We start from the raw sequence: 17,334 nt of genomic DNA on the forward strand, positions 1-17,334 counted from the left end.
GTACCTTCTGATTTTTCTTGTGAAACTTGTGTTTTGGCCAAGAGCCACAGACAGTCTTTTAAACCTACAAACACTCGTATGCAATCCATATTTTCTTTAGTGCATTCTGATGTATGGGGTCCTGCACCTTTTGTTGGGGGGAATGGTTTTCGATATTTTGTGATTTTTGTCGATGACTGCACTGGGATGACTTGGATCTATTTTCTGAAACATAAATCTGAAGTGTTTGATAAATTTGTCGTCTTTCTTAAACTAATACAAACACAATTTCATACCACTATCAAAACCCTTAGGTCCGATAATGGGAGGGAATTTGTTAACAGCTCTATGACCCAATTTTGCAAAGAGAACGGTGTGATCCACCAAACCTCGTGTGCCTACACACCGGAACAAAACGGGGTAGTTGAAAGGAAAAATAGGACCATTTTAAAAATGACTCGGGCTCTTATGATTGAATCCAAAGTTCCCAAGTTTTTTTGGCCAGAAGCAATTGCCACCTCCGTTTACGTTATGAACCGACTCCCCACCAAAATCCTTCACATGAAGACTCCTCTCGATACACTATCCAAACAAACCAAAATTCCCAGCCACATGAACCTTTCGCCCAAGATATTCGGTTGTACCGTTTACATCCACGTCCCAAAACATGAAAGAACCAAACTATCGCCTTGTGCAACCAAGTGTGTATTTGTGGGATATGGGGTAAACCAGAAGGGATATAGATGCTTTGACCCTCTCACCAAAAAGATCACCACCACCATGAATCGCAATTTTTTGGAAACCGAATTTTTCTACCACACCCACCTTAGTAGTCAGGGGGAGAGTGTTCCAGATAGTTCTGCGGACTACCTAAGTTGGGTTGTGCCATTGCCAAGCTCCCCAATCGAGAAGCCACCCGACCCAGTCGTCACTGCTGCCGAGCAGGTCTCTCCACAAGAACCATCTCATCCGCGCCCAAGTAATTCTCCTCCAACGATATCCGAGGTAACTCTAGAACCAACACTTGAAAGTCCAGTTGTTTCTGACCCTGTTAATACAAAACTCCAAAAAGAAGATAACACGATTGACGGTGACACCGGGAAGTATGTACTTCCGTATCGAAGCACAAGGGGAGTCCCACCAAAAAGGTACTCACCGGAGAAGATTGGGAAGAAAAGTCGATATGGAGTGGCAAACTTTGTGCAGGGAAATTTCACCAAGATGGCACGAGCTTTCGAGGCTGCACTATATGAAGAAGAGGAAATCCCACAGTCAGCCGAAGAGGCTATGAAACACAAGAAATGGAGGGAAGCCATGCTTACCGAGATGAAGGCACTTATGAAGAACAAAACATGGGTAAAAGGCAAACTACCTGACGGGGTCAAGACAGTTGGATGCAGATGGGTGTTCACGATCAAAAGGAGACCAGATGGTACGATTGAAAGGTACAAAGCACGACTTGTGGCAAAGGGGTATACTCAGACATATGGGGTGGATTACGCCGAGACTTTTTCTCCAGTAGCCAAGATCAACACTGTGAGGGTGCTATTCTCGATCGCGGCAAATAAAGATTGGCCACTTCATCAGTTCGATGTGACTAATGCGTTCTTACATGGGGAACTTCCCAAACCTGTGTTTATGGATCCTCCACCTGGGTTCACCAAGGAGTTTGAAGTAGGAGAAGTTTGTCAACTAAAGAAGACATTGTACGGGTTGAAGCAGTCTCCAAGAGCATGGTTCGGGAGATTCACAGAGGTTATGAAGAAGTATGGATATAAACAGAGTAATTCAGATCATACTCTGATTCTCAAGAAGAAGGAGGGCAAGATTACGTGTCTGATTATTTATGTAGACGACGTGATCATTACAGGAGATGATGAGGAAGAGATAATTGATTTGAGAAAGAATTTGTTCCGGGAATTCGAGATGAAGGATTTGGGCCTCCTCAAGTATTTCTTGGGAATTGAAGTGTTGAGATCGAAGAAAGGGATCTTCATAAACCAAAGAAAATATATACTTGATCTATTAGCGGAGATTGGGATGCTAGACTGCAAGCCAGCAGATACTCCAATGGTGCAAAATCATGGACAGATAAAGGAAGGGGGAAAACCAACCGACAGGGGGAGATATCAGAGACTTGTTGGGAAGTTAATCTACCTATCACATACGAGACCAGACATAGCCTATGCCGTAGGAGTTGTGAGCCAGTTCATGCACGCACCGCAAGAAGAGCATTGGGAGGCAGTGCTAAGGGTCGTCCGATATCTAAAAGGAACGACCGAGCATGGACTCATGTTTGAGAAACACGGACACATGGAGATACATGGGTTCACTGATGCTGACTGGGCAGGAAACCCGAATGATAGGAGGTCGACTGCAGGATATTTCACCTTTGTGGGAGGGAATCTCGTGACATGGAGAAGCAAGAAGCAAAAGGTAGTAGCACTATCTAGTGCAGAGGCAGAGTTCAGAGGGATTAAGAGTGGACTAACTGAGGTGTTATGGCTACGGAGGTTAATGACGGAGTTGGAGCTTCATTCTACTCTACCTTGTAGATTATTCTGTGACAACAAGGCAGCTATTAGTATTTCTGAAAATCCGGTGCAGCATGACCGAACCAAACATGTGGAAGTTGACCGACATTTCATAAAGGAGAATATTGAAGCCAAGGTGGTGGAAATGCCTTATGTCAAATCTGAAGATCAACTGGCCGATATTTTGACGAAGGCAGTGAACTCAAAGGTGTTTCAAGAAGTACTGTGCAAGCTAAGTATCGGCAATCCCGTTACATAGCTTGAGGGGGAGTGTTAGAAGATATTGCACAAAATCAAGAATTGATATGAGAATATATTTCTCCCAAGATAGAAGAGTAATTTATGTAAATTTAGGTTTACCATGTATAGATATTCCTAGTCTATATAAACCTGTAATCTCTCCTTTATACACATATTGAATGAATAACCCTTCCACCGATTTCTACAATATCTAATAAAGAGTGTAAGTATATAAAATGGATATCTTCTATTCTAATTAACACATTTTCTACAATGGAAACACAATTGTTTCTATTTTATTCATATGTCTTACTTTACTCACTCTCACAAAATAAATATGTACTATAAAATTCTGTCCGTACCTAATAATTCATCACTATTTGACCCGACACGGATTTTAAGAAATGAAATAGAAAGTGAGTTGAAAAAATTGGTGACATGTGGGTCCTACTTTTATATACTATTATTTTTATAATAAAATGTGAGCGAATGAGTTGGTGGAATGTAGGGTTCACTACTAAAAATGGTAAAAGTGAAAGGTGACAAATTTTTAGGGACATACGAAAAAGGAAATAAGTGACAAATCTTCAGGGACAGAGGGAGTATTAGTTTTTATTTCGGTTGATATTTAGAATTTGTATTCATTGAGTGAAAATCATATAACCGTACATAGCACGGGTGTTAATACTAGTTAGAATTAAAAGAAACAGTGCATTTATGTTCAGTACAAGGAATGCATTTTTATTAAGAGTGAACTTCAAAAATGGTCCCTTGACTATGGGTTTATCTCGAAAATGGTCCCTGGACTTTAAAAATATCACCAGTAGTCCCTGGACTAAGGGTTAATATCAAAAACGATATTTTGAGACGAAAATGCCCTTTTGAGGGGTTTTGGGCAATTTGGTCTTTTTACACTTTTAACATTTTAAATCTGATATTATTTTAGTTATGTACTAAATCTGATATTATTTCAAAATTATCATTCTTCTTCCCTTTTGTCATCCTTCACTTAGTTTCTTTATTTCAATATTAGATTTAATTTTATAAAATTAAATTTTAAATTTCAGTTTTTAAATATCAATAAATTTTTTTAATTATAAAAATTATTAAATAACAAAAATTATTAGTCATAATCAATATTTGATAGTGTCTAATATTTAATCAATAAGATATAACAACGTCTTAGTTTTAATCAATATTTAATAGCTTTAATCATAAATAGACAATATAACACGATTTATTCTGAAATAAATATGCGTCTAATGTAAGACTAATATAATTTTCGTTTATTAATTTGAAAACAATCAATCAAAATGACTAGAAAATTTCAACAAAAATACTCCTATACAAAATTTTTAGTCGACTTCATAATATTCAATCACAAGCAATTATAACAACCAAACGAAGGCTAAATAGAATAGCTCTTATTTTTCCATCACGATTAATATTATTTTTCTGTACTTCTTCAATTCAGCTTAATATTATATTAAATAATAAAAATTAATAGTTTTAATCAATATTTATAGTTTCCATGAATTAAGAGTTTTAATTAAAAAAATTTATTGATATTTAAAAATTGAAATTTAAAATTTAATTTTGTAAAATTAAATCTAATATTGAAATAAAGAAACAAAGTGAAGGATGACAAAAGGGAAGAAAAATGATAATTTTGAAATAATATCAGATTCAGTACATAACTAAAATAATATCAGATTTAAAATGTTAAAAGTATAAAAAGACCAAATTGCCCAAACCCCTCAAAACCCCTCAAAAGGGCATTTTCGTCTCAAAATACCGTTTTTGATATTAACCCTTAGTCCAGGGACTACTGGTGATATTTTTAAAGTCCAGGGACCATTTTCGAGATAAACCCATAGTTCAGGGACCATTTTTGAAGTTCACTTTTTTATTAAAGCAATTGCTCATGGAATTAAAGAAGTAAGCAATACTCATTAAATTGCGTGTGAGGGGAAATTGTGTATCAAATTACATATGTATCTAAATAAAAAAATTGTTTATTAAATTAAATGTGATATCTGAAAAAGTTGAAACTCTATCAGCATATACATATATACATACGAATGTGGCAAAAGGAATAGAGCGAAATGTTTGATAAATTGGGTAGAAGGGTTTAGAAAATGAATTGGGTTGAAGGGTATGTTGGATTTATAATCATTAGAAGGGTAATAATAAGAACAATGAATGAGAATTAGAAAATAATAATAATAATTTCTTATTTTGAAAAATTAACCCCTAATCTCGAAAAATAAATCCCACCGCGGTTGCCGGCTGTCTCTCTGAATCGGACATTTCTCCTAATTTATATATGTTGTCTGCGAAATGATCTATATATGTTGTCTGCGAAATGATCTATGTTGCAGGTTCATGTTCACTAATTAAATCATAAATTAATAGTAGTATTTATTTCAATGGTCATTGATTGGCTAGATAAAGGATGACTTTTCATTTTGGTTAGAATTTGAAAGGTTTAGAAAAACTTTTCTTTATAAATACACATTTTTTCATGATGGAATTATCTTTTTAGTATGGTTTTCAAACTTTTTTTTCTCGATGATAAATTGTACCATAAGAAAATGAGATAGAAGGGCAATGGACAAAGACCGATGATATGGTTGGATTTTTGTGTAGCAATGTAGCATCATTTACCGCCGTCATACTCCTGTTCGTTTTACATATTTGGATTTAGTCCTTTTCAGTATTTATACAATTATTAATCCGATGAGTACCCCGTATATTGTTTAAGTTATTGGGATGAACTATTAGGCTATTCATCAAATTTAGGCCTTCTCCATATTATTGGCCCGCTATATTTTTGTTCATGTTACTAATTTATGTGACCATCATTTTAGATCACTTAAATCAGACATTTCTACTATATTGCTCTGTATTATCACTACCATTTTTTCTTATTTTAATAAATACAATAATTTCACTTTCTAATATAGTAACCATTAGAGTTTTCATATTTTTATTCTATTGATATTATGTATTACAAATAAATTTGGTAATAAAATCAATTTATATGGTCACATATCTTAAATTTATGGACATTTGATTAGAATTGAGTGACAAATTTTTAATACTGCGGATAATTAATTAAATATATATGAAACTGTCAAATCAATATATTCAAATTTTAATGGTATTTTAAAGGTATATGCTGTTATTATTTTTATATTAAAAATATATCACAATTAAGTAATTGAGCTATTTGATTCATGTAAATCACAACTAGCTAATATAAAAAGCTATTAAAACTCAAATCGTTTTTTAATTTTCAATTTGAAACAAGTTTCACCCCTCACAGTCTCACTTTCTTTAGTGCCTTCATCACGTATTTCCCATCACCTTTACTTCTTATCCTACCCTTGACAGCTCTGATTTATTATCGTAGCCCAATTCAGCTTTTACCAAAGGATGTAGATAGACTTGCATGGAGTTAGAAACTGGTGCTTTTGAAATAAAGCCCAGCATCCCTGAACTTGCTTTAATATTTGGGGCATGGGGCGGACCCACTTTAACACTTAACTTTTCAAAAAAAATCTCGTGAGGGAATACCAAATATATGAACTTAAAAATTCTGGTATCACATGTCACATATACATATGCAATACGTACAAAAGTAATCCCCCCAAATCAGAGTGAAGTGTGTGAATCGGAGATTTCTCACTGCGCCGTGGGACTGCACCTTTACATTCTGCTGCTGCTCCTCGTCTAGCATTCCCCCCAACATCCGTCAAAGCCCTACTCTCCTACCCGGTACCTTAATGCTTCATTTTTCTCATTGAATTGTGAGAATTTGAGATTCAAAAATTCATTTTACTTTTCATGAATCAAATGTCCAGTTGTGATGCCTGAGCGCTTTAAAGTTTAGAGTTAGGATCCAAAATGACAAGAGAAACTTTATTAATAAAAATGGCTGAAATAAGTAGCTCATGGTTGCTTGAAAGGTGGTCAGAAGGTAGTTTTGGGCACATTCTTGGCTGAACTATGGTTTTTGTGAGCTCATGTGTCCAATTTTCAAATGCTCGTGTCATTCTTGAAAATGCTAAGTTCCTTGGTATGTACCCTGTTCACTTTTAGCTCAAAATAACAGTAATTTCATTATTCGGCTTTTTCAGGCATGTACTAACTTCATTTAAGTTTGGGATGGTCTTCTAACCATGATGAAATTAGTCATACATGTTTAAAGGATGGAGATTTTAGCTCTGTTTTAATTATAGCCTGATTTTGCTAATTTATCTCCTTTGCCCCGTCTTAGATTTCAGAAATTGGTATAGCTTAGATTTCATGTGTAGGATGTAGGAGAAAAAGATAGTGATGCTTTTGTTGATGAATCTCAAAATTCATTGGGGCGGCAGTCTTATCCAATTCATATGCAGCTTCCAGTAGTCGAAATTATGAAACCATTTGCCTTTACTTGTTCTCAGATCATCTGTAGGTATTTTTGTTGATTTGTTGATGTTTCCATTCAATTTTGCCAGTCTGCTTTTTCATATGATAAATCTGAAATTTGTCTGCTCCTTTAAAGAGTTACATGTGGCAAATAGCTTTATATGAAGGACAAGGAACGATTATTTTAACATTTGCAATGCTAAAAGAGTTTTAAAACTCTTTCTTCTTCTTCTGATTGCATATTCACCAATCTGTAACATATGTAGGTGTTTGAGTGCCTGAATACAGTGTGTGTGAATGTGATGGACATCTCCACCAGGCAACGAGCACAACAGATGAGTGCATCCCTCTCTCCGGCATCCCCTCATTTTGTAAAGGAACTGCGCAGATCGCACGTTTCTAGACGATTCCGCTTTGTAAGTTAAATTCTTTCTTTACATTCATTCTCAACTAATTAGAAATATAGTATATCCTTCATTAACTATATCCTATCCTCGTTCAAAAATGTAGAGCATACCAAAGGGGTTTAGTCATTCATATCTACCCGATCACAATAGCCAAGTAGTCTTGGTGGATGACAATGACGATCAGTACGAAACGAGTTACACGTTTGATACTAGTTCTCTAAGTGGACCAGGATGGAGAGACTTCTCGACTTCACATGCATTGATGGAACAGGATTACTTAGTTTTTGAACTTGTTGATGACTGCAAGTTTAAGGTTTGTTTCCATTTATTGTTTCTTGAATTGCACGAACTCAAATCTAACTCTTTGTTTTTTCTTTCTCAAAGATGTATATTGTGAAACACAATCCAGTCGAAGAAGGTACTCTTACTAATTCAGTATGTTTCATCCAAAAGCTATAATTTAAATGTTATTTTGTGTATTTTGAAGATTACAGCATCTTCGTTGCTGGCGAATCAATCAACGAAGAAGTAAATCTAAATTGCCGAGTGAAGTATTACGAGCTGTGTAGCAGCCAAGACACAATTCTGCATTCAACTGTTTTAGAGTTCGTTCATATCAAGGTTGTTGCTGGGATGATAATCGAAACCACACGCATAGCAGATTGCGTTAGAGAGATCACGGGCACGAGTGACGCCGTTGAAAAGTTGGAGGCCCGGGACGACGTGTTAGAAAATTTTGAACGTATTGGGATGAAGGTGAGATTCGTACGAGCTCGTATAGCTCAGCTGCTAGTCGCCCTCCAACAAGTAGAGAACATGCGGAGGGCAGGGATTATTAGGGAGGTCGCCAGTGCTCCTTGGTGAAGGATTTAGTAAGGGCGTTTTATCCATATTTTCCACTCATATTTTTGTTTGCTCCATATGACATGTCTAATGACTAGGCATAAATCACAGGACCCATACTACTCAACATTGTCATCAACAAAGGTGCTGGCACAGGATGGTGAGGACATGATCTGAAGATTAGTTTTAGGTTTAGAGTAGCACGAGGCCTAGAGAACGATGTAGTGTTATTTGTTACTGTAAGAAAAATAAAATCTTTTTACTTTATAACTTTATTAAAATATTCTCAATGACATTTTTGTTATTATCACCACAATTCTCCTTTTATATATATGTATAGATAGATATTAAAATCTTCTCTTTCCCCAAATCTCGTGCTTCCAAATCGTCTTGTCGTCTTTAGTGTGGAGTGTGGATAAAGAAGAGGTGGTCCACAATGTCATTCAAAAAAAGTAGCTTTTATTTAATTTTCCCACCATTTTTTCCATCTGTGCAAAATATGATCCGATTTATTACTTAGATGGATGCATCTTGAAATGCTTAATGGTTTATGGCTTTATGATGTATTCTGCTTGAGTTTGGATATATAAAACATAGAAAGATTTTGGGTGATTTTGTTTCCGCATTCAATTTTTGTCGATTTCTAGTGGCATGTTATATGACTTTGTTCCACTTTATTAATCATATTCCAGTGATGCATATGTTCTAGTGTCAATATATTGGGGAAGCTATTATTTTTATCAACTTCTAATTTGCATATCTTTTGACGTATCTGTAGGGAGGATTTTGGTATTGTGCTACACTATTATGTACATTTTGAAGTATTGTTGGAAGTAAACACTTATGTAGGGGAATATAGTTTGATACGATTATATCTTCGGAAATATCTATTATGTCTCTATTATTTTATTATCATATCTTTTTCATATCTTTATTATCTTGTTCACCAAGTTACGTTATTCATAGGATTATTATAAATAGGAATTATTCTCATTATTCAATCAATGAAAGAATAAGTATTTATCTTTTAATTTACCGTCTTTATTTTTCTGCATTAGATTGATCGACGAGGCTCGATTTCCTCACGACTTTCTCCTATATTTCTACTCGATAAGGGGTTAAACTTTTATCAATTGATGCTTTCATCCTCGAACTCATGGCCGAAGTCAATCTTCGTTCATGGTCGGAGATATCGCAAGCATCCGAAGGCTTGCAATTGAATTCAACAGCAGTAATGTTGGAGCATATTCTCGCTAGGTTCACCCGACTCGAGACCCGGTTGGTTGAGCATGAGCGCAGGGTAGCAGCAACGCTCCCTCCGTTGCAACCCGAATCTGATCCACCCGACCGACCCCGGCTGTACGACCAGCCACCGGCCCCAACCTTCTCACCGCTGGACCAGACTCTAACAAACAGTCGTGGAATTCTCACGCCGGTTACCAGTGATGCACTTTTAATTAGCACTATAAATACCTGCAAGTATATAGAGTAGGAATAGTATAGCTAAAGGTCAGTACCGGGATATCGAACACGGGAAAGACAAACACAAAGTATCTATCTCATACTAAGATTCAATTACTATCTAGAAAGAGAAGAGATTTTTGAAAACTTTTGAAAATAGAAAATAATAAAAAGCAATTAACAACTAAATGCAAATAAAACACAGAGATAAACGATAGAGATAAGGGAATCCCAGGGATTTGCGTTCACAGTTATGGTTATACAAATTCCAAACTACAATACCCCAACACAGTTATTACTTTGATAGAACGAGTCGCCTAGCTTATGCTCATGCGATGCAAACGTTGATTACAAGATTAGGGTTGTCAATCCTAACACGTAACTCCATAAAGCTCCTAAGACCCTTGAAAAGTCTCCACTCTCAATTAACAGTGTCGTTTTAAGGGAAACTAACTGTAGTGTCTACTAAGTGGATCTAACTCGCTAGAACTCTGTCACAGTTATGAAGCAAGCTATATTAAATCAGACAAGATTGTGTCACTCAATCATGCAGCATCAAAACTACTTAGGGAAGAAACAAAGTAAAAACAAAACGGATATTAAATAGAAAAATGAATTGTATAACCAAAGTCGTTACTAACACATCACTAGAATCCTATGAGTTTAGTTACACATAATGAAATAAGCTAAATACATAGATTGAAGGGAAAACAATTGGAACATAAAACTAAAGCAATAAAACCCGTAGGTTGAATCCTTGTCGTTCTTGATGTTCTTGAAATTCTTCTCCAACTCCTTGCACAAGTGAAGTACTCTAGCTTTTGATCTCTATGAATTATTTTGCAAGTAGAAGCTCTCTTTTGATGAAGCTTGAGGTCCTATTTATAGGGGAAAGCCATTCCTTGTTGTAGAAGGAAAAAAATCACAAAATATGGTAAATCTTGGAGCAAATCTAGGGCATCTCGGATTCGCCGCCTTTCTCCGGCGGGCCACCGCACCTTGGCCGGTGGTCACCACGTTGGAGTCCAGAGAGTCTGTTTCTTCGGCGGCGGACCGCCGCATGACCTCCGGCGGTCGCCGGGCGAGACTTCTCTTCCAAGTGTAATTTTCCGAGGCGGACCGCTGCACTGCACTGCCCGCCGGGCGCTAGCGGTCGCCGCACAACTTCGCAGCGGTCGCCGGTCGCCGTCTGACTCCAGATTTCCAAACTTCGCGTTTTGGCTCCCTTTTTCGGCTCAATTATGTACATTTCTCACAAAACACGTCAAAATACCAAAATAGACAAAATATGCAAATAATGGACGTGTAGAGTGACTTTGACATAAAAAACGGACCAAATAATGACATTAAAACAGTGCAAAATCCGAGCGTATCAACTCCCCCAAACTTACATTTTTGTTTGTCCTCGAACAAAACAATAAAGACACAAAAGTAGGCGCCCGGAATGCACAAGGAATAGACTTCATAATTGCCTCAAAAGATGAAAGAACAGATTAAGCATGAATTAACGCAATCAAATCAAGCAAGGCTTATTAGTGCACTTTCATTACTAACTCGTGGAACACCTTGAAATCAAAGTGTATAAGGATAATGTGTATATAAGCACTCAAATCATGCATCATGCAAAGTTTATCATAGGCTTGCTAAAACTCTAATCCCTCCTCTACTAGATGTAATGTATGCTCTTTGGTAGGTGAGGAATATTTGGCTAAAAAGTGACTAAAATAAAAAAAATATCCCAAGTAAAGTACAAATAACTCCACTTTTCTAAACCCAAAACACTTTTAATTTCTTATTTATTTTTCTCTTTCAACTCACTTTCCAATCCTTTGATTTTCTTTTCTTTTCACAACCTTTCACACCTTTTTTTTTTTTTTTTCTTTTTTTCTTTCTCATACGCATCCTTTCTTTTCTTTTCTAAGATCAAGCACATATTAGGATTTTTCCTATTTCACAACTTGTACTTTTCTTTACAATAAGCACCCTACTTTTTATACTTTCTCCTTATCTCTCCAATTCCTTTACAAAATAAGATAGCAAAAACTAACTAACCCAATGAATTGTATTATTTTGGCTTCCAAAGAAAAGGCTTAAAGGCTCAAAATTGGCTCCAAAGGGAAAAATTTTAAAAATTTGAGAGGGTCAAAAATTTGGATAAAAGTAGGCTAGAAAAGATGGCCTAACATCCTCCTAAATCAACTAAACACTATGTAAACTTAGGCAAGACTAGGAGCAAATTCTAGAAACATGTACATGCATGTAGATAAATCACACAAGAATGAAATTTAGGCTCAAATCCTCACAAGGGTATAAGCATGATTCAAGGCGAACATGCAATTCACTAATTATGCACCTTTTCACCAAACCATCAAATCAAAACGTTAAGCCACACTTAAACATAGATGGAATGTAATATCATCGGCAACTCGGTCTAAAGTGTGTTCCTAAGCATGCGTGTTTCTAAGTTCTTCATGTTAAGTTCACGACATGGATTCAAGAAAATATTTTTAGAACACAAAAATTCTCCTACGGGGTTTTGAAAAACAAAAGCAAAAACTTAAAGCAAAAAGTAAAACCCTAAAACAAAAACCTAAATTCACGGTCCACCACTTCATCCCCCCAAACTTATTTACAACAAAGTGTAAAATAAGTTTGTAGAGTTGGTAGGGACGTGAGTAAACTACTGAGAAAAACGTACCTTGAAAAATTTCGCGTTGAGGCTTGACTGGGCGAAAATTCAAAAAACTTCAAAAAATCGCGCTGGAAATTGTGCCCAGGTGGCGGCCCGCCGCGGCATGTCCGGCGATCGCCGCGCAGCAACAGATTGTTCCAGAGAGCAGGTGGCGGACCGCCGCAGCGTATGCGGCGGTCGCCATGAAGAGGTCAGAACCTGCGAAAAATTTTCAACGCACAAAAATTAAACTAAAACAAAAAATACTTAAAGTTAAAGAAAAAATTGTCAAAAACATAAAAAGAAATTGTCTTAAAACATCCCAAAAATATGGTACAAATGCTCATTTAAAGTCATTGAGCTTGACTTCTTCAATCTTGAGGAGGAGGGAAACGGGCGTTGAGGTCGTCGTACGCGCCAATAAGATAGGCGATGTCGCCACTCATTGTCTGGCGCTCTCGTCGATCCCAACAATTCTGGATCCAAGGGAGGCAAGTCAATTCTGGATCCGCAGTTTCCTGAACAATACGGAATAGGAGAATAGAAAGTACCACGACATGTCATATAAAAGGGAGGAAAATAAGCAAAAATAAAAGCAAGCAAAGGCACATCAATTTCTCGGACTGGTTAGCTTAAAAATTTATACTTCATGTGAGGAAAGATAAGCATAACTCTGATTAAATATGTAAGGAAACAAATAGGGTACAGAGGACTTTCTAGTTAATGGTTATCACTCATTCACTACTGCCACTTCAGGTGATCATAAGTGTTATTACTTGGAGAACAATCAAATCGCATCTTAGTATAGCATAAGTACAAAAGTTGGGCTGCTAAATTCATACATTGACGTATACAGAATACAAGCACATCAAAATAGCAACATCAATCATGAAGAATTCACAACCTTAAACAGTCCATACTTTGAAAATACCTCCACCATCAATACCAGCCAAGTTCATTAACAAAAGTTATACGGATCTGGATGAAAACAACAGGAAGATTATATAGGAACGGGCATTAAATCTGCAAAAGTTAATGTTGAGCATATGTTGCCAAGAGAAACAGGCACAACATGCAGAGATAAATAGATCATCTTCAGCCAATGCATTTAATTGGCTGAAGGAATCCTCTAATATATGATCTCTTCTTATTTTGAATCTGTTTCTGGTAAAAATTGAATGAGCACTATTTCTCTCTTTCATAGTTCAATATCAAGTGGTGGATTAAAACAGACATAGTTCTACGATATTTTTAAACATTCATCAAAGCTACATTAAAGCTAAAAAGGAAACATAGCACAACTTAAACACTCACATGAAATATTTTAGCTCTGCTTGTAAAAGGTACCAAGAAAGGAGCCTGTTTAAGAATGTCATTTGCCTGAGATGATTGATCGTAAGTAATTGTGGAGGAGATGGTAGCAATAAAAATAAAATACTAATGATTTTAATATTGTATCCAACATCATTGACAGACAAATAAATCAATGGGAACATCTGCTTTGAAGTCACTTGGGGAGGTGAATGACTAATGACTATATGGAGCACAATATAATTACACATGCACAACAACATTAAGATATATCTAATAGAAACACAAGTAATACTTAAGAAAAAAATTCCTAAACCTAATGTACCTGTGACATGAGCTCAGAAGGAACTACACAAACCCTGTGTTGAAGAAATTCTATGGGCGGCCTCTACATAGCAGAAGGACCATCAGCAGACTTTGAGAAATCAGGTGTTACCACTGGATCAAGCCAAAGAATCTACCACAAGGCCTAGACAAAGGAATGAATATTGAGTTAACTTATAACAAATGAAATAAGAATATTAAAGCACCAAACTATAGAACCACACGACTCATGACTGATGAGTGATTATTTTTCTTTAAAAGTATTAGTGTACTAAGGCTCCAAAAGCCTCCAGAATATTATCAAATAAGCAGAAACTGATAAACTTGTAAAGATGGCATGATTCTACCGAAGGATGAAGAAGAGTAGAATTGTAGAGAAACTTGATTTCGTATTATTGAATGAATCTCAATACAAGCACGAGCCCCTTATATACAAGGATGCTTAGTGTAGATACCACAAGAGCAGAATATAAAAGCTCTAATCTAAACTAACAACTGAAAATAACCTCTAACAACTTGACAGCTCTATGACAGCTGTAAACTCTTGACAGTTCTATGACAGCTGTGAACTCTTCTCCAAGCCTTCACCTCAGTTTCCTTTCTCGAAGCTTCCATGTAGATGATAAGCTTCTCGAGAGATAATCTTATAGCCCCCCTCAAGATGGACTGTACACAGTGGTGAAATCCATCTTGTGCAACAGAGTATGAAAAGATGCAGCTGCTAATAGTTTAGTAAAAATATCTGCCAGCTGAAGATTATTATGAACATGCATAGGCTTGATCACCCCTTCAACCAGCTTCTCTCGAATGGTGTGGCAATCTATTTCAATGTGCTTGGTACGCTCATGGAACACCGGATTAGAACTAATGTAGACCGCCGCCTGGTTATCACAGTAAAGAGGAACCGGCTGCTTCACATGAACTCCAAAATCTTTAGGCAAAGCTACAATCCAAACAACTTCACAGCAAGCTAAAGCCATTGCCCTGTATTCAGCCTCGGTTGAGGATCTAGAAACAGTGTGTTGCTTCTTTGAACGCCAAGAGATGAGAGAAGTTCCAAGAAACAAGCAAAATCCAGAAATACTTCTTCTAGTATCAGGGCAAGCAGCCCAGTCTGCATCAGAAAAAATGCTTAAAGAAGGATCAGCTTTGGCCGAGTAGAACAGACCATGGCCCAAGGTGCCTTTCAAATATCTGAGAACCTTCTCTCCAGCCAGCATGTGCCCTGAGCAAGGCTTAGACAAGAACTGACTAAGCTTATTGACAACAAAAGTTATGCGGGTCCAGTTATGCAAAGATAGACTAGTCGACCAATCAACATTCTATAAGCTGTGGGGTCAGAGAGGAGTTCCCCTTCTTCTTGTTGGAGAGTTTTGGTTGAGTCCATTGGCACTGTAGAGGGTTTGCAACCAAGAAGCCCAGCATCAGAGACCAAATCCAAAGCTTACTTGTGCTGAGACATGAAGATTCCACTATGATTTCTAGCAATCTCAATACCTAAGAAGTACTTAGGAGCACCAAGATCTTTATATATAAAGTGACCATTGAGAAACTCTTTAAAACTGCTGATCTGAGCATCATTGTTCCTTGCAACCAGAATATCATCTACGTAGATGACAACACCAAAAAAGGCTCCATCACTGGAGTGTTTATAGAAATATGAATGGTCTGATGCTGACTGCAATAAACCAAAGCCTGATAGCACATGGGAGAATTTTAGATACCACTGTCGCGACGCTTGCTTTAGACCATACAATGATTTCTTCAATCTGCACAGAAGCTTCCCAGATTTAGGTGGAATATCTGGAACTGCCAGCCCCGGAGGCAATGTCATATATATTTCTTCATCAAGCTCACCATACAGAAAAGCGTTATTAATATCAAGATGAGCCAGATGCCATCCATGAATAGCAGCCAAGGCCAATACCATCTTAACTGTAGTGAGCTTTGCAAATAGGGAGAAAGTATCATGAAAATCTACCCCAGCTTGCTGTGTGAATCCCTTGGCCACCAAACGGGATTTATATCTTTCAACCGTAGCATCAGCTTTGAATTTAATCTTATACACCCATTTGCAAGATATAGGAATCTTGCCTGGTGGTAGAATAGTAATCAGCCAAGTATCAGTTCTGATCAGAGCCTGTAGCTCCTCTTGCATGGCCAAAATTTAGGATGTTGGGAAGCTTGTTTATAGGAGCTAGGTTCAGTGAGTATGGAAAGAAGAATGATGAACTTGAGGTAAGGTTGAGAGAGCTTGTTCAAAGAAAAATATGAGGAAATGGGATATTTAGAGGAAGAGACTACTGAGTTACATATGTAGTCAGTCAAATGAGATGGTGTCTTGATGGTTCTTCCAGAGGCAGTGTGGTGAGGATTTGAGGGAATATCAGTAGAAGCATTATTTGGAGAGAGATTTTTCTGAAGCAGAAGAGGGAGTGAGATATCAGTTTGAGATGAAGAGGCATTATTATCAGGAAAAGAAGATGGTGACTGATGTGAGAATGGGAACTCAGTTTAATGAAAAATAACATTTCTACTAATGAAAATGTTGTTTGTCTCTAGATCCATCACCTTATAGCCTTTATACCCAGAAGGATACCCAATAAAAACATATCTTATGACTCTAGGGGAAAATTTATGCTTGCTTTTATCCAGGGTGGAAGCAAAGCAGAGGCAGCCAAAGACCTTCAAGTTGGAATATATAGGGATTTTATTGAACAGAACTTGAAAGGGAGTAGTTTTATTTGGGAGCACAGATGAAGGAACTCTATTGATGAGGAATGAAGCAGTGAGAATGCATTCACCCCAATAATCCATAGAGAGATGAGATTGAAACATCAAGCTTCTTGCAACATTCAACAAATGCTGATGCTTTCTCTCTACTTTTGCATTATCACTTCTTATAACTTTGATTTTCTTGAGAATTGGGTATGTATAGTGGAGAAAAACTGACTCATAACAGCTTGAACTTCAGAATTTTTAGTGAGTAAGAAGGTCCAAACGAATCTGGAAAAGTCATCAACTATGGTGAGAAAATATCTGAATCCATCATGTGTAGGAGTAGAGAATGGCCCCCATACATCACAATGTATCAGATCAAAAATGGCTGATAAACTGTAGGTGGAAGTTGGAAAGGCAGTTTCTTTTG

The 17,334-nt window shown here is 36.9% G+C and overlaps 1 protein-coding gene across 1 annotated transcript; it reads left to right on the forward strand.

Annotated features, from left to right (window-relative positions):
• Positions 1-6,372: 6,372 nt before the first annotated feature.
• LOC125208915 (B3 domain-containing protein Os01g0234100-like) lies at positions 6,373-8,735 on the forward strand. Its single transcript, XM_048108442.2, has 6 exons — positions 6,373-6,533; positions 7,436-7,585; positions 7,680-7,889; positions 7,961-7,994; positions 8,064-8,448; positions 8,531-8,735. The coding sequence occupies exons 2-5, from the start codon at positions 7,472-7,474 to the stop codon at positions 8,438-8,440; spliced, it is 735 nt and encodes a 244-aa protein (XP_047964399.1). The 5' UTR covers positions 6,373-6,533; positions 7,436-7,471; the 3' UTR covers positions 8,441-8,448; positions 8,531-8,735.
• The last annotated feature ends 8,599 nt before the right edge of the window (positions 8,736-17,334 follow it).

This window comes from Salvia hispanica, chromosome 3 (genome assembly GCF_029641045.1).
Source record: "Salvia hispanica isolate PSC_SH4W2 chromosome 3, Shi_PSC_v1, whole genome shotgun sequence".
NCBI lineage: Eukaryota > Viridiplantae > Streptophyta > Magnoliopsida > Lamiales > Lamiaceae > Salvia > Salvia hispanica.